This window comes from Euprymna scolopes, chromosome 7 (genome assembly GCF_053919585.1).
Source record: "Euprymna scolopes isolate OS-2025 chromosome 7, ASM5391958v1, whole genome shotgun sequence".
Classification (NCBI taxonomy): Eukaryota; Metazoa; Mollusca; class Cephalopoda; order Sepiida; family Sepiolidae; genus Euprymna; species Euprymna scolopes.
Genome location: NC_136488.1, coordinates 147,794,549 through 147,821,892, shown reverse-complemented (window position 1 = coordinate 147,821,892; position 27,344 = coordinate 147,794,549). Strand labels below are relative to the sequence as shown.

The 27,344-nt window shown below is 33.1% G+C and overlaps 1 protein-coding gene across 1 annotated transcript in view; it reads left to right on the top strand.

Annotated features, from left to right (window-relative positions):
- The window catches only part of LOC145280365 (uncharacterized), a 171,919-nt gene that overhangs the window by 9,225 nt on the left and 135,350 nt on the right, over positions 1-27,344 (top strand). Inside the window, exons 2-6 of the mRNA XM_080132136.1 lie at positions 5,386-5,540; positions 11,987-12,111; positions 13,695-13,824; positions 19,361-19,546; positions 21,453-21,586. Coding sequence (XP_079988262.1) covers positions 5,386-5,540; positions 11,987-12,111; positions 13,695-13,824; positions 19,361-19,546; positions 21,453-21,586 — 730 coding nt within the window. The remainder of the gene's footprint in view (positions 1-5,385; positions 5,541-11,986; positions 12,112-13,694; positions 13,825-19,360; positions 19,547-21,452; positions 21,587-27,344) is intronic.

Here is a 27,344-nt window from a genome sequence, read left to right as displayed (position 1 = left end):
TGAATAAGAGTCTAAAGACAAAAGTTAAATAAACCAAGGGAAAGCATTAGTTCTCTCGGATGACTTAAAAAAGTGTGGCTGTGACTATTTGACTCTTAATCTAATTCATAAGACCGTTCCAATACCACCACCACCACTTTTGGAAGAGATAGAGTTTGAAAATATGAAGACAGCCAGACACACAGACAGGCAAACATAATGAGTTTTATTGTTGGTTGGTTGGTTGTTTTGTTTTACGGCATATCAATCCTTTTCAGGTTATTTAATGCCGAATCCAGTGATTTTGAAGAAATTTTTTTTTTGATAGAATATATTTTTTTTTTCAAGTCAGTTTCTGTTTAACCCATAGTTGGGACCCTAACAGGTACTACCACTCCGAGTCAGAGTGGACCTGGGAGCAATGGCAATTAAAAGGTGGCTCCACACTCCCCAAAGCCCACAAGCTGGGGCCTCACCATCAGATATAGTTTAAGGTCATATCCAGGACCTAATGAGTTTTATAAATTCGATTAATAAAAAGGGTAAATGCATTTACCGATCCGCGATTTCCACAAAGTTTCTCAAGAGTGCTCAGCTGCTAACGGGAATAACCAGAAGCAGCCGATCCCAAAAGATTAAACTGCTATGAGAAAATCACAACGATAAACAGGAAAAACATGGAAACACAATAAATAAAATTACAAACATGTATCTTATCCTAACCCTAAACCCTAACCTGCATGATTAAAACTAATTTTTTATTTCTTTCAATTTATAAAAAAAAATACCCTTCATAGATTTGTATTAAAAAAAGACATTGTGTTTGTTAAAAATTGAGGAATGCTTGTAGAAACATGATGAGAATTAGCAGCGAACCGGATGTTAACGCATCCACCATGAGAGACAAAATGAAAAATCGTCGTTTGCGCATGGCTCCATGTATCGCTTCCGCTTGGGAAGAAAAAAATAAGATAACCACAAAATAATTATCGACCAATGGCAGAGCTCTCTGCCTAAAATAAACACCTCAAATATCACAGTCACTGGGAGCCAGTTTGCGACTATAAAACGGGGGATTTGAGGGAACCAAAAAGAGGGAAGAGGAGATTCGCCCTGCTGCGTCAGTGAACGCACGGACAGATTCTCCCACCCGACCTAAAGAGATGAAGAGAAGAGAACTCGCCCCGCTGCGTCAGTGAATATACCTACAAACAGTTTACGAACATTCATTCCTTATCAATTCATACATACCTACAAACATTTTACGAACAATCCATTCTTCGTTAAATCACATTCCATCCTACGAACACTTTGCCTCTTTTAATACAAGTTGTTGGTAGTAAATAAAATCGGTTCTCAACCTTTAATATTCGACTGTCTTTAATTATATGGAGTCAGAATCTACATACTTCAAACGTTGTTCATTTCCTGTATTCTTTGTTGTAGCCTCTATGGCATCCTTTCCCACCCCTAATCCTTTTTATAAATACCGAGGCCATATGCTCAACCGACCTTTTCTGGTTATTTCTGTCAGCTGCTAAACGAGCCCAAGCCAATTTTGTGGAAATCGCGGGCCAGTAAACGCAGAAGCAACATAAAATATCTCCTCTCAAAACCAATATGCAAATTAGTTACCCTTGCAGTTAATATTGTATGTATGTGTACGCAGTATCCATAAAATTGTATAAGATGAAAAAGCTTATTCAAGTGTTCGTACCAGTTGGAGATATGTCTTTAACACTCAGTTCAACAGAAGGTTGGCTGTTGTAGGTTGTTCTTTTTTTGGTCTGCTCTGTAAGGCTGAGACATGGTTCTGGTTCAGTCTCAGAAAGTTCATTCTCCCAGGTTTTACTTTCTCTTTGAGAAAGAGTTTATTGCTAATTACTCGAGGCGCACTTGCCAGGAAATGTCGACGGGGCTGCTCAGGCATTTTTGTAAGGTAAAGTAATCTAATCCTAATGCACTGGGTTTTCAAACTCATACCTGACCTTGTGTCTAACCTCCTAGAGAGGTTAATAAAATAAGCTGAAGTCACTTGACATAGGACGTTTTAGCTCAATTAGCTCTCAGAAATCAAGGGATCCCTTTCTGAGGGCTAACATTTGATTTCTTTATGCGATATATAGATATCTGAATGCCTAGTTAAGGTTCCTTTGAGGTCCTCCTCCATTTCTCAAAATTCAAGTAAGGGCAGTGAAAATATTAATCTCCATTCTTTAACTGACCACATAACTATGTAATACCATTGGGCAACAAATTTCATGTTCCTATGTCTAATAACATTCTACAACAAATTGCAAGTTAAAAAAAAGTACATGACACATAAGACCTGTTTCAGGATTAATCGTCCCAACACTAATATATATATATATATATATATATATATATATATATATATATATATATATATATATATATATATATATATATATATTCCCCACTCTTTATCTGTGCCTAAATCCAAACGTAGATTCCATGAGCAGAGCTTCTTTCTCAGAAGTGCACGACTGTGGAACTCTCTTCCGTTCGCCTGTTTCCCACCTGACTACAACTTGGATGTCTTCAAATCCAACATAAACAAATTCCTGACAAACCGCCCCCTTAAGTAAGACACTCTATCAAATCTCCAATACTAATGATTACTACAATACTATCTCATTGATTACTGTACACGCAATAACCCTTATCCCTGAGTGGCCTCCGGGCCTCGATAAGTGGTGACCCCCAAGTAAAATATATATATATATATATATATATATATATATATATGTGTGTGTGTGTGTGTGTGTGTGTGACAGTATATTATGTATCGCACTACTACGTTTTGTTGACAGTGGTGTTTGCATTTTAAATAAACGGTTAATATAGTCCATGGATTGAATGCAGAGGGTAAAAACAGGCAAAGAGAAAAAAGTGATCGATGGAAAGTAAGAAGAGATGGGTCACTTGATGAGTTAATTGCAAATTACAGTGTATTATAGCAATTTAAAATGAGTGTGTTTTCAAGCATAACTCCATGCCAACTGAGGAATAATTTAACATGTATTTTGTACAATTAAAAAGGATAGAAAAGAAGCAGGAATTAAACTCTCTCTCTCTCTCTCTCTCTCTCTCTCTCTATATATATATATATATATATATATATATATATATATATATATATATATATACATATATATATATAGTAATTTATAAAATATATATGGCGATTAAGCTACACTGAATATTCTGCGTTTCATCCGCTATAGGATTCGTGCATGTAAGTGTGTACACATAGGTATATTTATATTTAAAAAAAAGAAGAAAAAAAAAAAGGAGAACGTCTACCTTAAACCACTAACCTAGTTCTAAAACAGATCCTTTGTTCGATAAAATGCATGCCCATTGGCTGATAGGAAGGGGCGCGGTGGATACTAGAAAGCTGATTGGCTAACTAAAAATCCTCAACATATATAAAAACAAGAAGCAACCACAGAATTCGCACATAAGCCTGACGAATCCTATAGTGGATGAAACACAGAATATTCAGTGTAGCTTAATCGCCATATATATTTTATAAATTACTAACTAGCTCTACCTACGTATTGAGCACTTTTGAAGTAAATACTTAAAGTTTACGCATAAATCTATACTTTCGTATATTAAATTTATGTGAGTAAATGAAGTAGTTATATATATATATATATATATATATATATATATCAGGCCGCCTAGCATTGCCTGGTCATAAAATATGCATGAATATTATATATATTATATTTTAATTAATGCAGAATTTTTATTTATTATAAACAGAAATACCATAGGTATTAACCGTAACGTTAAATTCCTTAAAAAAAAAAAATGAAGTAAAAAAAAAACAAAAAAACTGAGACGAGTGTCGTTTTTTTCTAAACAGTTCACTTCTTGTAAGTAAAAAAAAATTACTCGAGCTGAGATCGAAACCAAAACCTAAAAACAGTGTGTCAAGTACGATAACCACTAGGCAAACTTGCCACGCTCTTTAAAAAGTCTTTCCAAACCTACTTATTCTTAACATAAGGAAGCTGTCATATGAGCGTTCATGCATGGGCAGTCGTGAAACAATTGACAAACAGATAAAAATCCGATGACCCTCATGCACCAATTACAGCCCATTTTACCAGATTTCTTTTTCTTTTTTACATAGGAGTCACCACTTATCAAGGCCCGGAAGCCAGTCGAGGATAAAGGTTATAGAGTGTACACTAGTTATTAGGATAATATTGCAGTAATCGTTAGTGATAGAAATTTGGTAAATTGGATTACGTAAGGGGACAGTTCATCAAGAATTTGTTTATGTTGGACTTGAAGACAATCAAGTTGTAGTCAGATGAAAAAATTTTCCACATGCCTGAATACCCTATATACCAAATTTCAAGTTTGTAGATGAAAAATTCATTGTGTATATAAATTGAGAAGTGTCCTCACACGTGCACACACACACACACACACACACACACACACACACACACACACACACACGCACACGCACACACACACACACACATTCTCACTTTTATACATACACGAAATATACATTCTTTTTTATAATAAATTTATTTTTCTCTTGGCTTTATATCAAAACTAGCAGGGCTACCCGGCGTTGCTCGGGACCGTATAAACAATGAAAAAACAAAAGCAGATATTGAACATATGTTTTATTCTTAGGGGAGAGGAATCTTTCATCTCAAGTTTTAGCGTTACAAACAAACATTTGTCTTTTATATATATAGATAATGACAGGTTTTTTTTGGGGGGCCCCCCTCGAAGATAACTGATCAGTTGACCTACTTCTAGTGGTCCGTTTGACGTGAAATTTCGATATTTGTCATCCGAGTGATGGGGCTTCGATATGATACCAAATTTGTCAAGTTTGGTTCCGTCTTTCAAAAGTTTTAGCGTTACAAACAAACATACATACACACAGACGTTTGGCTTTTATATATATAGACTAGCAGGGCTACCCGGCGTTGCTCGGGACCGTATAAACAATGAAAAAACAAAAGCAGATATTGAACATATGTTTTATTCTTAGGGGAGAGGAATCTTTCATCTCAAGTTTTAGCGTTACAAACAAACATTTGTCTTTTATATATATAGATAATGACAGGTTTTTTGGGGGCCCCCCTCGAAGATAACTGATCAGTTGACCAACTTCTAGTGGTCCGTTTGACGTGAAATTTCGATATTTGTCATCCGAGTGATGGGGCTTCGATATGATACCAAATTTGTCAAGTTTAGTTCCGTCTTTCAAAAGTTTTAGCGTTACAAACAAACATACATACACACAGACGTTTGGCTTTTATATATATAGAAGATAAAAAAAGAAAAAGTTCCCTTAAATGGATTTCATTCTCACCTCGTGTATTTCTCTTCCCTTTTCAGCATCAGGCACAGTGGATATTGAGGGAAACTGGCGCTATGAGGGTCAGTTTGTTGCTGGCAATCCAAAATTGCAGTGGGATAAAGCTGGCTGGAAACTGCTTATTTCTCGCGTCAACATCATGAAGGTACCAGGAAATAACTCTTACAGAGTCCATGTAAGTATAGCATTTATTTTATACTTTGCAATATGAGGAGATTTTTTGGATGGGGAAAATGTTACATTACCTCCCCTTCGAGGGATGTCTAAATGGCCAAGAAGTCACAAGCAGTTAAAGTATGCAGGTCACTATCATAACTGCACAATCGAATCTCGCCTTGTGTCACCCACTCCTCCGTAACTGGGATACTTGCAGGAGAAATACATGAAGGCATGAAGAAATGAAGAAATCATCAATTTGAAGCAAGGACCTTTTATTGTGATGCTGGCATTGCCTTCTCTTCTGCCTGCAGTGGAATGGGGAGGCATCCCAAGTTACAGATATTTGGCCTCTTGGTTTACTGTCGATCTTCTTAAGTCATCCTTTTCTGTCTGGTTTTCTCCAAGACTTCCAACTGACTGCCATTCTTCTCTCACTCCTCCCTCTCTTTCAGGCATATTATGTCATGTCTATTTCTAGCACACAGAAGATCAAGCTGACATCCAAATACATTAGCTCACCCTGATTGAACCCTATTTCTTGCTATTCATTGTAGAAGTCCTTAGATGCTGGAAGATTGTCTACTCTGATAGAGCCTATCCTTGTGTCGCTTACATTTGAAATTCACTTCCTGCTCCCTGTTTCCCCAACATTATCAATATGCAGAAATTTAAATGTAATATGAACAAACATCTCACTACACAACACCACGCCCAGGCTGCAATTTGTTAACGTGAAGAAGTGGGATTTAGCATCTAATTGGGTGGTTCAGGAGTATTTTTGTTTAAGTTCATCAGGGCACATTTTGTGAAACAAGCACAAGAGTGCAGCTCTGCTTGGCAAACAGTGTCGGACCTATTAGGTTAGAAATTCCTTTTTAGACCTCATCCAAAATGGAGAGGCTAGTAGTTGGTGCACCGATCTAGATGTGACAACAGTACTTCATGCCATACTATAGCATTGATATTGTCTTTAATCAGGTTATTTTCTTTGTGATCAATCTTTGGGATCTTTAAATATTAGATTATTTCTTGCAAGCAATCTATCTTCAGTAATATTGTTGAATATCATATATATCGGGTCTGGTTTACGGCATCTAGCTGAAATAAACACATACACGCACCTGGCTGAAAGAAAAATGTATGTGGTTAATTGACACAAAAACAACTTGGAAAATAAAATATCTAGGGATTGGATGCAAAACAAAAAACAAGAAAAAAAAAAAAACACATGCAAAGCTTAACAGCAAAAGCAATCCTCAAGTGCAAATACAATCATCATTAAATAAATGCTTTAAGGGCTACAATGACAGCAAATGTGAAATAACAGAATGGCCATTTACACATGGATGCATGGGCGTCCTAAATTATTATATAAACTAGCCTACATTATAGTTGAGAAAGTTGACTGTTGATCAAGTATCAGAAATCGACCTCTGTCTTTCCTAGAACTGCCTGCCTGTGGAACTGTTCTGCTGGCCTGCTTTCCAGCTGACTACAACATGGTCGCCTTCAAGTACAATGTTAATAAGTTCTTGTCGAGCCACTGCCTTAAATAATCAATTTCTACCCAATTTCCACCACTGCCAATCACTACGCTGCTGTCTTATTGACTTCTGTAAACTCATTAATTTATCCTTGAGCGGGCTTCAGTCTTGATAAGTGGTGACTCCCTTGTAAAAAAAATGTTTTTTAATCCTAGATGCATCGCTTTTCTTTCTAAGATTTTCATGAATGGATCTGCTTTCGAGGAGAAATCAACTCTGAAACTAATTACTCAGGGATAAGGGTTATTGCAAGTACATTACGTTAGTGTGGAGATTTGATGAAGTGTTTACTTAAGGGGGCAGTTCATTAGGAATTTGTTAACGTTTTCTTCAGCCTCACTAGTTTGCTACTCAGATACTCCATGTTCATAGTCCAACCAAAAAGGTTTACCCTGTTCAATAATTACATTCATCAAATTTTTTTTTTTTTGCTAGTGGCTTTGCCTGCTATATTTATGACATCCAACTTCCCCCACTCTGATTCTGTGCCATTGGCAAGCTTGCATTTGATGTCCAGGTTTTGGAAGTTTGACTTTTTCTGGTGGTGGTGTCCTGCTTATTTGTTATCTCTTGAGTTTCCGCAGTGTGACACTGCTTGACATTGTTGTCTGAAACTTTCCAATCTCCATCTAAAATATTCTCTTCAAGATTTTATATCCTCGAAGATTCTTCAGACCTTTCTTCTAGCATACTCAATTCCTTGCTGCTGTCCTCATTATGGTTTTGATAAGTTTCAGGAAACAAAACTAAACGATGGATGTACTCTTACATAGGTGCCACCATGTTTGGCAAATGCCTGTTTGTTCTTCCACTGCCTAACCGTTCCAGTACCAAGCCATCTATCACACAAATTCATTTTGTAGAGAACAGCATCTCCATTTTTATATGATTGTGCAATACCTGTCCTAACTTGGTGTTGAAGTGCACATCTTAGTTTCTCTAAGGATTCACCTGCTATGAAGTGTTTCCTGGCAGCATACATAGCATTAAGATTATTTATGATAATTTAATCAGTGGAAACACCTTCTAGTGCAGGGAGTTTGTCATTTAAAATACCAGGTAGATTTGCGTGCCTCTAAACTTGTGGCGAGTTCCCATATTTACATTTTTTTTTTTCTAGCAATTATACTTGTCACTGTTTATGGCAGGTGAAGTCATGTACCTAGAAGTCATTTCTTTCTCTTCCTTTTTTTTGTTTTTGGAAATTTATGCAAAACTGGTGTAGAGTGGATAAAAAGTTTATTGACAAACATGCACTCCGTTTTCACCCAATATTCGAATGTGTCCCCTTTCACTGTTTTCGGTGAAAAGCCTCTCTCTCTCTCTCTCTCTCTCTCTCTCTCTCTCTCTCTCTCTCTCCCTCTCTCTCTCTGTTGAAGAGCTGGTAAGGGAGACAACTAAGTAAGGTTAACAAGAAGTATATATTATATTTATTACATAACAGAACCATACGATATATTTACCATATACTAGTACCATGTAGTATATTTGCAATATAATAGAACCATATACGATATTTACGATATAAAATTAAACCATATACTTCATTTATCACACTATAGAACCACATTATATATGTCATGTGACAGAACCATATTATACTTACAACATAATAGAAGTTTATGTTATTTTTAACATATAATAAAGCTACCTAATATTCATTATAGAACCATATGCTATATTTATAATATAATAAAACCATATATTATATTTGCCCTATAATAGAACTATATATTACTAGCATGGGTGCCGGCGTTGCCCGGCGTTGCCCGGCGTTGCCCGAGTATTTGGAGATCTATGTTGAGCAAAAAAAAAAAAAAAAAAATGGTCAATTTTTTTAATTTTGACCCCTATTATGACCCCCTTAAAATTTATTGTTTTGGGCTCAAATTAAGTTATTAAGTTAGATCCATGTCCAATGAATCTATATCTAAAATTTCAAGTGTTTAGACCGAAAATTGTTGGAGGAAAATTGTTAGAGGAGTATCGTAGAGTTCTCAAAGGTCAAATCGTTGAGCTTTGACCCCTTAATCACTAAATTTCTGGCCGAAAACCGATCACATCGATTTTCCCAAATCTCAGTACACTGTATATCAAATTTCGAGTCTGTAGACTTAAAATTGACAGAGTTATTGCCTAGAGAAATGTACACACACAGACAGGCACTTTCACTTTTATAGATATATAGATAGATAATCAACATATGATAGAATCATATATTATATTTACCATATAATAGTCTGGGTGGAGCGTTTTTCTTTATGATGTTCCTCTGAAATTCTTGTTGAGTTTGGAGACAGACTTAGCATATAATAAAACCATAATCTCTATTCACGATATAATGAAGCAATATATTGTATTTGCCATATAATATAATAACTATTATGTATTTATCGTATAATGTAATAATAATAATAATCATAATATGGTTTTATTATATTTATCATATAATGAAACCATATATTATATGTACTATGTATACAGGGTGGCACGATAAAAAAAGCTGCTCTAAAGAAAACAACACTGCAGCTTTATTTTAAAACTTTTATTGAAAAAAATCAATTCAGGTGATTTAATTATGCAGTAGAGTTGACATCCATTCAATGTAGCCGCTTTCAGCCTCAATCATCGCCTTGATATGGGTCTGGAACTGGGAGCATGCCTTTTCCACAAGCACCAACAGGAGCTCGGTGAATACTCGGTGGTGGTGGCGATCAGTCTGGCTTTGCTGTTGTGGGAGGTCATGTTGGTGATGTTCTCGACGTATGACTAAATGAAGTAGTCCAGTGGGTCAGGTCGGGGGAGAGAAGGGTACAAAGCCGTAGCACTCCTTCTGAAGCTAAGCCTGGGTCTCTTTGGACTTGTGGGACGGTGCCGAATTCTGTTGCCACACCCAGGGTCTGCCAGCGGCCACCTGATTGTACCAGGGGGTCACCACACTCTTTAGCACATTCAGGCACACTTTGGCGTTGACTTTAAAACCAACTTCGAAGATGTGGCCCTCACTTGAAACCACACCAAAGATCATAACCGTGGCTGGAAACTTTGCTGAGCTGTGCTCTCAAGAGTTGAACGGTCCGGATTTGCATTTTGTGAGTGCTGACAATGGTCCTGTTGTTATAACTTTGATTGGTAGATAGCATGAGTTGTACAATGGGGCATTTCCGATCTCACTCACCGAACATTGTGTTACTATCAGACATGATAGAAGGTTCCTATCGCTCTTAGGATTTGTACATAACTGGCCAACTAGTATATAGTGTACAACAAAAAAAAGAAAACCGGTTTTTATCAAACGGAAATGGAATCAGGTCTTTTTTAGAGCGACACTTTTATCGTTCCACCCTGTACTTAACATATATATATATATATATATATATATATATATATATATATATATATAGTCTTTGAAGTTTTTAACCTTTCAAAATATTTTTTATCATTCGTTAGAAAACCATCTAGTGAGTAAGTCATTTAATCACCTGCAATCACTGCATCAACTCGCTCTCGAATTTACTATAATACCAATATTTTATTTTTCAAGGGATCATCAGTTGTTTACCATGAAACACTGTTTCGGGGATTTAAAAACAAAACAGTATGTTACATCATGGCTCCCCAGCAGTGTTGATCAAACACCACCACCCTTAAACTTAGGAAGAAGACATGTTACAAACATTTGATCCAATTTCCTATTCTTAATTGCAATTACTAACCTTTTCATACTATAAAAATGAATTTCTTACCTGTGTGATTCATCAATTTCCATATTTAAAATGGATAAATTTTTTAATTTTTTAATTTATCAGTCTTGTATTTATAAGATTAGGATTAATCCATTTAACTACTTATATTATACTTATATATATATATATATATATGATAGAATCATATATTATATTTAACAGTCTGGGTGGAGCATTTTTCTCTGTGAAATTGTTGTTGAATTCAAAGACAGACTTAACATATAATAAAACGATGTCTATATTATCGATATTATAAAACAATATATTGTATTTGCCATATAATATAATAACTACTATGTATTTATCGTATAATATAATAATTATTATAATATGGTTCTATTATATTTATCATATAATATAATAACTATTATGTATTTATCGTATAATGGAATAATTATTATTTATTTTTTTTACATTTTCACCCCAAACAAGGCACATTGCCACTTTGATGTAGGGGGCTACTATCAGGGACATAAGCTACAGGAATACTATATAGGGAGTTGGGCAGCAAGATGTCGGTTCACGTTACACTTGAACTTCTGCATGTCAGTACAGTTGGGGAAGCAGGGACCCGGAAGGGAATTCCAAAGTCTAGCGGTTCTAGGGAAGAAACTATTGGAGTAGAAGGCTCTCTTACATCTAAGGATCTCTACTGTAAAGGGGTGGGATTTAGCTGCTTGTCGCGTTTGTCGGGGGTATTTACGTCGAGGGGGTACAAGTGCTTGCAGTTCGTCAGGGCATTCACCGTTAAAGTAATTATGAAAGGTATTATTAATTAAGTATTATTATAATATGGTTCTATTATATTTATAATATAATAGCTATTATTTATTTACTGTATAATACACTAATTATTATAGTATGGTTCTATAATATTTACCATATAATATAATAACTATTATTTATTTACCATATAATATAATAATTATTATAATATGGCTCTATAATATTTACCATATAATAAAACTATATATTATATTTACCATATAACAGAACCATATATTATATTTACTATATATAATAATAAATCCATACATCATATTTGATAAATAATAAAATCAGATAAAATAGAACTGGATACATTATTTCAGAGTTAATGAATTCTCATCTGATGTGTTTTGTGTTTTGCTTCTATGATTTTTAATGCAACAACTATTTTTTTTTTCTTTCAGTTCACAGACCCAAGCATTAACGTTCTCAATGATCGTTTGCGGGAAGACGCAACATGGACTCAGATATATTTAAGGGACTGGATGGAAACAAACATCAAATCATTGCAAAAACCTATTGAAATCCTGTGAGTCACGTTCATTTTTTTATTGCTAACATAGAACTAGAATCATTGGGGACGCATATTATAAACCAAAGTAAAGTTGTAAAAGAAAAGATATCATTTAAACCCTCTTGCTTTTTTAGCAGTTTTTTTAGCAATTTTAAGCAGTTTTAAGCAGTTTTTTAGCAGTTATTTTTAGCTTTGGTAGGCAAAGGAGACCCACACATATTGTCTCGATTAAAGCACTGGTCCCCCAGAAGTGATAACGGAAGTTGAGAGAAAGATAGATGAATAAAGACTTGTCCAGAGATAGATTAATTTGTCAATCAATTTCTAAAAACATCATCTAACGTCTGCCAGCATGTAAAATGGATGTTAAAATGATGATGGTGATGATGATGGTGGTGATGATGATGATGATGATGATGATGATGATGATGATGATGATGATCTTAGCTTTCAGAAATCAAGGGTTCCCATCCTGGAGCTAATACTTTTTTTTTTTATTCGTTGCATGTATATACAAGTTTTATTTAAGGATTATCACTATTTCTCGAACCTTGTTATAGTTTATTTTTCTTTTGGTCTTTGATTGGTTTTTCCAAATTTCAGAACCAGAATTGATCTGGTCTGGTAGAATATCAAGTTTGATATTATTACCTCTATGGTATGGCCACATTGAAAGAATGAATTACATTTCTTGAGTTAATAGGTGTAGAATAGTCGAGGCAGCAAGTGAAAATTTCACAGGTGAAATGTTGTGTTTCTGTGTAAATCAAGCGTGTCAATCAAGCGTGTCAATCAAGCGTGTCAATCAACCATGTCAATCAACCATGTCAATCAACCATGTCAATTAATCATGTCAATCAACCATGTCAATCAACCGTGTCAATCAACCACGTCAATCAACTATGTCAATTAATCATGTCAATCAACCATGTCAATTAATCATGTCAATTAATCATGTCAGTTAACCATGTCAATTAATCATGTCAATCAACCATGTCAATTAATTGTGTTGTGGTGAAGGTTAAGAAAATTATAGGAGGAAGTTATATAAACTTGAGAGAAAAAGGGAAATAAAGTGTGAAAATGTACGGAAATGAAACCTGGTCATTCAAGGTTGAGGACAGGAGTTGCATGGAGGGGAATGAATGATATAATGGATATGTAATGCGAGTCTTAAGGAAAGCTTAGATCTGATGACATCATAGGAAAAATTTAATCCTGACAGACAGTGTAGGGAGATGTGTGCATAACAGGAGGTTGTGTGGGTTCGGCCACATTGAAAAAAAAATGGATAAGAGTTCTTGGACTAGTAGACATAGAACAGTTAAAATAGCAGGTCTAGTCCCGGGGGTGGGGGAAGGCCAAGATGAAGGTGAGAGGAAGTAATGAGAAAGAAGGATATGGGATAAAGACCTGGCCAGAGATAGGTTAGTTTGGAAGTCAATTTCTAAAAGCCGCCCAATGCATGTAAAAAGGATGTTAAACCGATGATGATGATGATGATGATGATGATGATGATGATGATGATGATGATGATGATGATGATGATGATGATGATAAAAACTGAAACTATATTCCCGAAATTATTTTCTTTACAGTTTTGAAAATGGTAATGTCAAAGAGTGTTATTGTGACAAAGGAGAAACTAGAGACTCTATTGATATAAAATTGGCATTTGCTGATCACCTCAAGGCCGCTATGGCTTCCCAGGAAGGTGAACAAAGAGCTGTAAGTATATCGAAAAAAAAGAAATAAAAAAAAGGAAAATTTTCCTATTTTCTAAGCATATTGTCGTCACCATAGGTCTTGCATCTTCAGAAGTGTTGTAACTTCATCTAAATTCTTGTCCTTATTTAGACATCCTTTGCGGATAGTAGACTGGACTAAATATGGAATATTTTAAACTCTTCTTCAATTAAATTTGCATCGTTGACACACTCATATCTTCATGGATATGTTACAAAACCGTCCGTCACGATTTTCGTCTAATAAATAATTCTGAGAAAAAAAATTTAATGTGTACACAAATGTTAAGTTAAACAAATGTTAAGTAACACAAGTGTTAAGTAACACAAATGTTAAGTAACACAAATATAAAGTAACACAAGTGTTAAGTAACACAAGTGTTGAGTAACACAAATGTAAAGTAACACAAATGTTAAGTAACACAAGTGTTAAGTAACACAAATGTTAAGTAACACAAGTGTTAAGTAACACAAATGTTAAATAACACAAGTGTTAAGTAACACAAGTGCTAAGTGACACAAATGTTAAGTAACACAAATGTTAAGTAACACAAGTGTTAAGTAACACAAATGTTAAGTAACACAAATATAAAGTAACACAAGTGTTAAGTAACACAAGTGTTAAGTAACACAAGTGTTAAGTAACACAAATGTAAAGTAACACAAATGTTAAGTAACACAAGTGTTAAGTAACACAAATGTTAAGTAACACAAGTGTTAAATAACACAAATGTTAAATAACACAAGTGTTAAGTAACACAAATATAAAGTAACACAAATGTAAAGGAACACAAATGTTAAGTAACACAAATGTAAAGTAACACAAATGTTAAGTAACACAAATGTGACAGAACAATTAAAACTACTGAATTATACTTAAGAGTGACAGAAAAATTAACTTATCTATTCACACTTACATCTGACAAAATAATCAAAAAACTAATTCACACTTAAACGTGGTATACCAATTAAGATCTTAATTTGCACTTACGTGTGACAGAATAAGTACAAAGTGTGATGGAGTAGTTAAAATTCTAATTCCCACTTAAGTGTGACAGGATAATAAAAATTCTAATTCACAATTTCATGCATCGAAACATATACAATTCTAATATACACTTTAAGTGTGACAAAAAATAAAAATGCTAATTAAAACTTAGGTCTACCAGATTGATAGAAAGTTTGATTGAAAGAAAAGCTCCTGAAAGAGCTTAAAAATGTTATTTCACACTTAAGTGTGATAGGACAGTAAAAACTCTTATATCTGAACAAATTTTGACAAATTACCGGACAGACAGTTCTTCTCATATGATGAACAAATCTATAAATGCTATTTCATATTTTGTACAAGTTCAAGATATTTTTGTCTTAATTGTTATGAATGTTGTCATAAAATTTAAATTGGTTGTAAATACTGTCATAATATTTAAATTGGTTGTAAATGTCATAAAATTTAAATTGGTTGTAAATACTGTCATAATATTTAAATTGGTTGTAAATGTCATAAAATTTAAATTGGTTGTAAATACTGTCATAATATTTAAATTGGTTGTAAATGTCATAAAATTTAAATTGGTTGTAAATACTGTCATAATATTTAAATTAGTTGTAAATGTCATAAAATTTAAATTGGTTGTAAATACTGTCATAATATTTAAATTAGTTGTAAATGTCATAAAATTTAAATTGGAAGTGAATACTTTCATAAACTTTAAATTGGTTGTGGATGTTACCATAAGATAAAAATGCTGTTATAAAATGAAAATTCGTTATAAATTTAATTGGGTTATGAATGTTGTCACAAAATTTAAATTGGTTGTAAATGTCAGAAAATAAAAATTGGTTGTGAATATTGCCATAAAATTTAAATTAGTTGTGAATGTTGTCATAAAATTTAAATTAGTTGGGAATGATGCCATAAAATTTAAATTAGTTGGGAATGTTGCCATAAAATTTAAATTAGTTGTGAATGTTGCCATAAACTTTAAATTGGTTGGGAATGTTGCCATAAAATTGAAATTAGTTGGGAATGATGCCATAAAATTTAAATTAGTTGTGAATATTGCCATAAAATTTAAATTAGTTGGGAATGATGCCATAAAATTTAAATTAGTTGTGAATGTTGTCATAAAATTTAAATTAGTTGGGAATGTTGCCATAAAATTTAAATTAGTTGGGAATGTTGCCATAAAATTTAAATTAGTTGTGAATGTTGTCATAAACTTTAAATTGGTTGGGAATGTTGCCATAAAATTGAAATTAGTTACAAATTTGCCATAAAATTTAAATTAGTTGGGAATGTTGCCATAAAATTTACCTTGGTTGGGAATGTTGCCATTAAATTTAAATTGGTTGTTAATGTTGCCATAAAATTTAAATTAGTTGTGAATGTTGCCATTAAATTTAAATTGGTTGTTAATGTTGCCATAAAATTTAAATTAATTGGGAATGTTGTCATAAAATTTAAATTAGTTGTGAATGTTAGCATAAAATTTAAATTAGTTGGGAATGTTGCCATAAAATTTAAATTAGTTGGGAATGTTGCCATAAAATCTACCTTGGTTATGAATGTTGCCATAAAATTTACCTTGGTTATGAATGTTGCCATAAAATTTACCTTGGTTATGAATGTTGTCATAAAATTTAAACTAGTGGTGAATGTTGTCATAAAATATAAATTGGTTTTAAATGTCATAAAATTTGATTTAGTTGTAAATGTTGTCAAAACTTAAAGTGGTTGTTAATGTTGTCATGAAATTTAAATTGGTTGGGAATGTTATTATGAAATTTAAAAACGTAGCCATAAAATTTATATTATTTATGAATGTTGCCATAAAATTTATAAATGTTGCCATAAAATGAAAATTTGTTGTTAATGTTGTCATAAAATAAATTTAATTGTGTTCCCATGAAGTTTAAATTGTTTGCAAATGTTGCCATAAAATTTAATTTGGTTATGAATCTTGCTATAAAATTTAAATTGGTTGAGAATGTTGCAATAACATTTAAATTATTTGTTTCTGTAGTCATAAAATTGAAATTAGTTTTGAATATTGCTATATAATTTTAATTAGTTCTTAATGTTGCTATAAAGTTGGAATTGGTTGTGAATGTTGCCATAAAATTTAAATTGGTTGTGAATGTTGCCATAAAAATTTAACTGATTTTAATGTTGTAATAAAATTTAAATTGATTGTATATGTTGTCATTAAATTTAAATTTATTGTAAATATTGTCAGAAAATTAAAATTGCTTGTAAATGTTATAAAGTTTAAATTGATTGTAAATATCATTAAATTTAAATTGGTTGTGAATACGTCCATAAACTTTAAATTTCATCTAAATGTTGCCATAAAATTTAAATTGGTTGTAAATGTTGTCATAAAATATAAATTTGTTGTGTATACTACCATAAAATTGAATGTAAATGTTGCTAAAAATTTAAATTGGTTGTAAATGTTGTCATAAAATTTAAATTAGTTGTGAATATACCTTTGAAATGAAAATTCGCTGTTAATATTGTGATAAAATATAAATTCTTTGGAAATGTTGCAATAAAATTTAAATTGGTTGTAGAAGGTTGCATTAAAATTTCAATTGGTTGCAAATGTTGTCAAAAATATAAATTAGTTATAAATGTTGCGATAAAATTCTAAAATGGTTGTGAATGTTGTTTTAAAATATAAATAAGTTATGAATGCTACCATAAAATAATTATTGGATACAAATGTGGTTATTATATTTAAATTGGTTTAAAATGTTGCCATAAAATTAAATTGAATATAAATGCTACCATAAAATTTAAATTGGTTGTAAATGTTGTCATAAAATTTAAATTGGTTGTAAATGTTCTCATAAAATTTAAATTGATTGTAAATGTCTTAAAATTAAAATTAGTTGTAAATGTTGTCGTAAAATTTACATTGGTTGTAAATGTTGTCATAAAACTTAAATTGGTTGTAAATGTTGTCATAAAACTTAAATTGATTGTGAATGTCTTAAAATTAAAATTAGTTGTAAATGTTGTCATAAAATTTAAATTGGTTGTAAATGTCATAAAATTTAAACTAGTTGTGAATGTTTTCATAAAATTTAAATTGATTGTAAATGTCTTAAAATTAAAATTCGTTGTAAATGTTGTCGTAAAATTTAAATTGGTTGTAAATGTCATAAAATTTAAATTAGTTGTAAATGTAGTCATAAAATTTAAATTGGTTGTAAATGTTATAGTAAAATTCAAATAGGTTGTGAATGTTGTAATAAAGTTTTAGTACTTGTAAATGCTGTCATCAAATTTATATTAGTTGTGAATGTTACTATAAAGTTACAATTGGTTGTGAATGTTGTCATAAAATATAAATTGGTTTTGAATTTTTTGGTAAAATTATATTAGTTGTAAATGTTGCCATTAAATTTTGATTGATTGTGGATGTTGATATAAAATTTAAACGGGTTGTAAATGCTGTCGTGAAATTTAAATTGGTTGTAAATGTCATAAAATTTAAATTGGAAGTGAATATTTCATAAAATTTAAATTGGAAGTGACTATTTCATAAAATTTAAATTGGTTGTAAATGTCATAAAATTTAAATTGGAAGTGACTATTTCATAAAATTTAAGTTGGTTGTAAATGTCATAAAATTTAAATTGGAAGTGACTATTTCATAAAATTTAAATTGTTTGTAAATGTCATAAAATTTAAATTGGAAGTGAATATTTCATAAAATTTAAATTGGTTGTGGATGTTGATATAAAATTTAAATTTGTTGTAAATGTTGCTATTAATTTAAATTTTTTCTTAATGTTGCCATAAAATTTGAATTGGTTGTTAATGTTGCCAGAAAATAAAAATTTGTTGTTAATGTTGCCATAAAATTTAAATTGGTTGTGAATGTTGACGTAAAGTTTTAATTGATTGTTAATGTGTCCATAAAATTTGAATTATTTGTAAATGTTGTTTTAAAATTAAAATTAATTGTGAATGTTGCTATAAAATTTAAATTGGTTGTGAATTCTTCCATAAAATTTAAATTGGTTGTTAATATTTCCATAACATTTAAATTTGTTGTGAATTTTGCATTAAAATTTTAATTGATTATGAATGTTGCCATGAATTTAAATTTGTTTTGAATATTGCTATTAAATCAAAATTAGTTTTTAATGTTGCCATAACATTTAAATTTGCTGTGCATGTTGCATTAAACTTTAAATTGGTTCTGAATGTTGCCATAAAATTAAGATTAGTTGTGATGAAAATTCCTATTTTAGACTTAAGTATAAGAGAACCATATAAATGTTTAACACTTAAAGTGTAACAGAACAAGATATATTACCTCAGACTTAATTATTAAAGAACAATGAAAATGCTATTTTACACCTGTCATATGACAGTAGAATAACACAAATTGAATGACTGCACCTTAAGAACATCCGCTAGTGATTTCTCTATGAAAACATGAAATGTCAATTGATTTGAATGATTGATGTAATTATTTGCATTATTTTACCTCTCATTATAGCGCAACATTTTGGGAAGAGATATGGCTAATATGAAAGTCGAGCAACCTGTCAAAGCTGGTCCTAAAAAAGGAAACATGGAGATTTCCAATATTACATACTACCACACAGGCGAAAGCCTCAGGTTGCCCATTGTTGGTGTCATTCCAATAAAATCCAGATGTATTGATTGCCAAAGTCCCAAAAGGGTAAGTGTCAATCTCCACACTAATTGGAAGAGTAGTATGTATGTATGTATGTATGTATGTATGTATGTATGTATGTATGTATGTATGTATGTATGTATGTATGTATGTATGTATGTATTTGAAAGCTGGTTTGGTAGCTTTGAAGTTGACCTCGTATTTCAATTATATCAAAAATTTTGCTGTATGAAACATGTGTTTTGCAATCCTCGTGTTGTATTTCTATTCTGCTTAAAGGAAACTGTATGTAAAAAAATACAATAACATATTATTATTCTTCAATGATATCAAACCAGTTGATTGAGTGAGAAGAGGGGGGAAAGCACGGGAATTGAAGAAGGTTTATTTCTCAAACTAAATAACCAGTCGACTGTCTTCTTTTCACATTGGTCTAGTTTATAAAACGTTTATGGATGTCCATGCATCCAAATATAAACACTTATTTTATGAATTTGTCTTTACTGCCAATGTAGTCAAACATCTGAAGATAACCTTTGCAGGCGTTTTAATCACCAGATATTTATCTTTTGAAGAGGTGTGTTTCTATGTCAATCAACCACATTTAGTTTCTTCTGACCAGGTGTGTGTTTGTGTCTGTCGATTTCTACTAGGTTTAATTTCTCATTCACCAAACTTGATAGCCAACACTTTATGTATGTGATACTTGGGTCACGTATTGAAAGCATCTAAGGAGACTAGAATGTTTTAACCAATAATGGTTTTGGCAGATATTGAACATATACATTGGCAATATCGAGTGGACATTTAGTAAGAATAACTGATAACCGGATTCCTTTGCCCATCACACAAATCACCTCATTCTATCAGAATCTGTAATTACTCAGATTTATTTGACCTGTAATAAGGGTGTTGAAGCATCTCTTGCAGTAATGCCAGTCTTAGAAGTCATTAAAATGTGTAAGAAAGCTTTTAACTTTGAGCAATGCATGTATATATGGACGCAAATGAGGGTACACCAGAACAATGAAGCAGTGCCCTTTTCAAAGGGGTCTATGTACTTGTCATATTATGATAAATCGTCTTTAAAACTTATTGGTCTTTATTTTATTATTGAAATCCTTTGAGATGTGTAATTTGTTAATTTGTTTATTTATTTGCGAACTATTATCCTCATATCTTATAGTGGTTGTTTCATGACGTTTCAGCCAACTATTCCTCTGGCCTTTGTCAGGTGGTTAACCGCGGCTGGATAGGAATGCTGAGTCTCTTAACTGTACCCTCAGTAATTACTGCCTTCCATAGTTGTTGTTATTTCACCATGTTTTGGCCAACTAATCCTCTGGCCGGATTTGGGTAGGATTTAAACTTTTATCTTCAGACAATGTTCACCTGGAACCGCAGAGATTCAATGTCTATATCCACTGCACCACTGAAGATAGCTTGGTTGGTTGGTTGGTTGTGTTTGTTTTATAGCATATCAACCCTTTTCAGGTTATTTAATGCCGAATCCAAAGATTTTGAAGAAAAATATTTTAATAGAATATATTTGTTGTTTTCAAGTCGGTTTCTATTTAACCCATAGTTGGGACCCTAACAGGTACTACCACTCCGGGTCATAGTGGACCTGGGAGCAGTGGCAATTAAAGGGTGGCTCCACACTCCCCAAAGCCCACAAGCTGGGGCCTCACCACTGGATATAGTTTAAGGTCATATCCAGGACCAACTGAAGTACAATGTGCATATCTGTGTATGCTTTGTCGGTTACTTTGAAAGCAAATTGTCTAATTTTTAATTATAAAATGATATTTCAAATTTATCAATGCTTCTAAATGAACGATGTATCTTTCAAATGTTTTATGTTATTAACATTTTTAATATAAGATTTTAAATTGTTATTAACATCTTTCTTTTTTTTTTCTTTTTTTTTCTTTTTTTTTTTTTCTTCCAGAGAGTACCTTTGGATACTTACAACAAAATTGAGGTTCAAACAGACGGTAAACAAGTTGTGAGCATTCTTCGCCAAAATGTCGTCACTCTTCCACTTTACAAAATCGATTCTCCTGTTTACAGCATTTTTGGCAAGTAAGTTGTTTTCTAAATGCATTAACTTGTTTACTTGGAGCCTATTGAAGTGATTCTAGCAAAAGAGCGATTTAGTTGTTGTGTGTGAAACATTATAAAAATTCTAAAATAAAACATAGGGTGAAACGATAAAGTTTTCACCCTCAAGAAAACAACACTACAGCTTTATTTTAAAACTTCTACTGAAAAAAATAAATTTAGGTGAGTTGATTATGTAGCAGAGCTGACATCTATTCAATGTAGCCGCCTTCAGCCTCAATTACCGCCTTTATACAGATCCAGAGGGAGCTTGGCGAATACTCGGCAGATGACAGTGATCAGGCTGGCTTTGGTGTTGTGGGTTGTCATGTTCATTATGTTTTCGACGTATGACAAAACGAAGTAGTCCAGTGGGTTCAGGGCAGGGGAGGAGGGGGGTAGTGAGAGAAGGGTACAAAGTCATAGCACTCCTTCTGAAGCTAAGCCTAGGTTTCTTTAGACTTGTGGGCCGGCACCAAATCCTACTGCCACAGTCAGGGTCTGCCAGCGGCCATCTGATTACACCAGAGGCTCACCACACTCTTCAGCACATGCAGGTACACTTTGGTGTCGACTTTCAAGCCGACTTCAAAAATGTGAGGTGGCATGATGTGACTCTCACTTGAAACCATACCAAAGACCATAATCGTGGCCAGAAACTGTGTTTTCGTCACCCTGGGCACGTCTTCAAACTGTTGTCATAACTTGGATCGGTAGCGAGCATGAATTGTACAGCAGCACATCTCCAATCTCGCTTGTTGAACATTGTGTCATTTTCAGACATGATAGAAGGCTTCTATCGCTTTTGGGATTTGTACACAACTGGCCAACTAGTAGATGGTCTGCAACAAAAAAGAAAAACGGTTTTCATAAAACAGAAATGGAATCATGTTGTCTTTTCTAGTGTGACAATTTTATCCTTTCACCTATTATATTATTTTCTATTGGACTCTTTTGAGATAAGTAATTTGTGTACTTATTCATTTGTGGACTGTTATCCTCATCATGGCCTTCTTCATGGAATAGGTATGCTGAGTCTTGTAACTGTATCACCATTAATTACTGCCTTCCATAGTTGTTGTTGTTAAACAAGCCCCATGGCACAGTAAAGAGAGGCGTTGAATCTCTATGGTTCCAGGTGAGCATTGTCGGAAGATAGTGGTTTCAATCCTACCCAAAGCAGGCCGGAGGATTAGTTAGCCAAAACGTGGTGAGACAACAACAACTATGGAAGGCAGTAATTACTGGGAATACAGGTAAGAGACTCAGCATTCCTATCCTGTCGCGGTTAATCACCTAAAGAAGGCCAGAGGATGAGTTAGCTGAAATGTAGTTTTTGACCTTGAAGTAGTATTTTTTAGTTCCTTACATCAAGTGGCTTCCTGAATATTTCTGATTCAAACTGAAGTCGAGCTCCCTTAGGATATTGACAGGACAGTGACCATATTGAGAAAGAGAGAGAGAGAGAGAGAGAGAGAGAGAGAGAGAGAGAGGGGCATTTTGCCTTCAGCCTGCCCAAATCAAGTACCTATTGATTTAGGTGACGATAGTCCAACTAGAGATTAAAAAATTCACAAATAGTTATGAAGTCACTAGAGGCTGTCCATATTGAATCAGAAGCCTCTTATCTACATAATCACACTCCTCACCAACACAAAACTTAATGCACACACATTGATTTGAACAGAGCTGAAAGGGAGAAACAGACCAAATACTAAGGTCTCATGTATGATATGAAAAGAAACTGGAATCTTAGGGAGATATCAATCATACTAGTTATTATAGGTGCTACAGGGCTTATGAAGAAGAACCTGAAGGCCTACCTAACTAATATTCTGCTGGTGAACCAAGTGCAAAAGAGATCCAGACAATTGCACTTAAGGGAACCAACGAGGATACTAAAAAGAGCTCTCGGTTGGTTTCAATAAAAAGCAGGGGGATGTTGGCAGCTGGTTTGGCTGCCCCATACACAGCATTATAATCTTCAAAGAAAGAAAAAATTTTTTTTTGAAAAATGCGCTCATCCTCAAGGTGGAATATACTCTCAGTCGGTATGTAGGATTAAAAGCAATTAAGTTAAAATAAATGTACAATTATACTTTGTTCTAGAGGAGAAAGTACCTTGTGCAGTTACTGATTTATTATCTGGAATTTGTTTCTGTGTCGACAAACTGAAATCAATTCATTCCCTTAGTTTGATATGTTAGTGTATTTATACTTCAAAATTCTTCTCTCCAAGGCATAAGTTACATTTTTTGATTGGGGTGTTCCAAAATAAAATTCCATATGATTCCTTGAGTTGCGCCCAATGTTGGCCAATATTTACAAGAATTTAATTGCTAAATAAAAAAAGAAAAAAAAGAAACTGGTTAAATTATTAGGAAAAAGGCAATTAGTATTTTAAATTAGAAGCCACCTTGTAGACGATGATGATGATGATGATGATGATGATGATGATGATGATGATGACGACGACGACGATAATTATTGCCATTTCTTATCAAAAGAATTCTGTTTCATCAATTTAGTGCCAAGTATCCATGAGCATGCAAATGTTTCTTAATGCCAGGTTCATTCCTACAGACTTTCCTGCAAATGCAAGACACAAAAGACTTCACAATGGTTTGAAAATGTACCCGGTTCTTGTGCACTGTCGTATAACTTTTCTTACCTGAATTTTTCCCCACAAAATAGGCATAAGTGGATGTTAGTTTCAAAATAAAATGTCTTACTCTTTCTTGTTCATGAACCTTCATCTTTAATATATTTTGGCTCATCTGTTGCCATCCCACGGCATTGATACCACCCTATCTTGATGATCGCCCTATATATATATATATATATATATATATATATATAAAAGTGAACGCGTCTGTCTGTCTGTCTGTCTGTCTGTGTACATTTCCCTACGCAATAACTCTGTCAATTTTTAGTCTATAGACTCGAAATTTGAAATACCGGGTACTAAGATTTGGGAAAATCGATGTGACGGGTGTCAGCCAGAAATTTGGCTGTTAAGGGGTCAAATTTCAACGATTTGACCTTTAAGAACTCTACCAAACTCCTCCGACAATTTTGGGTCTAGACACTTGAAATTTTAGATATAGGTTCCTTGAACATGGATCTAACTTAATAAAGTGATTTAAGCCCGAAACTATAAATTTTAAGGGGTCATAATAGGGGTCAAATTAAAAAAAAATTGACTGCTTTTTCTTTTTTGCTCAACATACACTTCCAAATACTCGGGCAACGCCGGGCACCCATGCTAGTATATATATATATATATATATATATATATATATATATATATATATATATATATATATATTCATCTACAGACAGGCTGTTTTGCTGTATCACAGCTCTTCAATGTAGCCAGACCAGCACCCATACCAAACCCAGAATTGAACCAACAACCATGAAGTTGACAATCAGTATCTCTATCTATTAGAACATTAGTACAGGCACTGCCAGCAATTATATCTAACAATGCTTTATACAAACATTGACCGCCACTCTCACAGTGCTCCATTTGTTTATTTACAAAGAGCTTTGCATTTATGCTAATGCAGTAACAGGTAATATCAATTACCAGCAGTGCTTGACCCGAGAAAGGGGAGGCATATATATATATATATATATATATATATATATATATATATATATATATATATATATATATATATATATGTGTGTGTGTGTGTGTGTGTGTGTGTGTGTGTATGTGTTACAGAAGATCAGAACAACATCTGTACCGTCAGTTTCAAATCCAAATAAAGGGGAGCAATATCTGGTTGCCTATGTCAAGCTCTTTTCAGACTCAGTTTATATTATGTTATTTTAAAAATTTTCTTAATAATCGAGCACTCTGCTGGGGGTTCTCTCCCACTAACCTTACACACACACACACACACACACACACACACACATTTTTTTTATTTTACTTCAGTATGTTCTCAGAACTGAAGGGGTTCTTTTTGAAGTTAACACTCAATTTCTATATGAGATAAATAGATATCCAAGAGTTCAATCAAGATTCTCTTCTACTGCTCAAACAGTAAAGAACTCTAATTTCTTTCTCCCAAATTGGTCACTTAATTATGTCATAGTTTAACTTTATTATTCTGGTCATTTCTGAATTTGGATGGATTTCAGGGCAGAAATTCATCTGGTGTGGTAGAGTATCCAGCTAAGTGGTGTTACTTGAAGTAACATGACTAGAAGAAGATACACCATTCCTCATATAAAGAGCCAGCATGTAGCCTTGTCGAGAGGATTTTATTTGGGTTTTCAATACTATGAGAGAGAGAGAGAGAGAGAGAGAGAGAGAGATAGAGAGAGAGAGAGAGAGAGAGAGAGAGAGAGAGAGATTATCTTGATCGTCCATTGATACTTGCGATTTCACAGAAAACAATCCAGATCTAAAACGTGTGAAATTAAAAAGTATTCTCTTATGTACGTAATTAAGCACTCTGGTTATTTCTCTTATACAAATAAAATTACATATTGGTGGTCCTTTCTGTGGCTAACATTCAATGTCTATAATAAAATACATAAATATCCAAGTCTTCAACCAAAGTTCTGCCTTTTACTTATCTTGAGTCAGTAAAAAAAAAAAAATGAAGAACATTAATTTTCTTTTCCTCAAATCGATCATTTAATTATGTTATAGTATATCTTTCCTGTAATATTTTGGTCTTGCCGGATTCCAGGACAAAACTTCATCTAATCTGGTGAAGTATTTAGCTTCGTGCTGTTACTTGAGGTAATATAACTGGGAGAAGATGAACTATTTCTCGTATGAGCCAATGCATGGCCTTGTCGAGGGGATTTTATTTGAACTTTGGACACCATGTTATTTTGAATATTTGGTCAGGCTTTACTTGTAAGAAAAGTATCACCATGGCAGGTTGTCTTGACAAATCTTTTTACCTAGAAACAGAAGACACTCGAGGATGGTGTCTAATAGCTAGTTCATACTCTCTAGTAGGTAATTCTACTGTTCTGATTGCGATCACCTCTCCCCTTCAACCACCAACTAATGAAGTTCTAAGTAGCTTATAAGTGGATCAATGTTTATTTTAAAAAAACATAAATGAATATTATTGGAAGAAAATACATTAATATATAATGCTTTCATTTTTTTTTAAATGTTTGAGCTTCGAATACTGTGTTATTTTGAATATTTGGTCAGGGTTTACTTTGTAGGGTTAAATATCGTTGTGCCAGGTTGTCTGGACAAACCTTTTTTACAGAGAAACAGAAGACGCTTGATGATTTAGACACTTTAGTGTGTGATTCAAACTCTCGTATGTGTGTGTATGTGTGTGTGTGTGTGTGTGTGTGTGTGTGTATAACAGAATTATAAAAAAACAAAAACAATTGAATAAAAAACAAAAAACAAATGAAAGATTGACTAGTTTTGTTTGTCTTCCAAAAGCGAAGAGACGAAACATGACAAAACATGAAAAGAAACCCGAAATTGAGATGCTTTAGCGCGTGCGTACCTATTTGAAAAGATGTAGTGACGTGTGAGTAGACATTAATTGGAAAAAGAAAAGGAAAACGGGAAAACATAGATAATAGCGATAAAAATTTATTTTATCCTAATATATCTGTGCATACTTTTAATGATTTAAATCATTTTTAAGTCATGTCCCGGATAAAGATTATACCCCAAAGTATTGAAGATGTTTACAGCTGTTTCAAGGAAATGTTTATTTTAACTCATATAATGCAA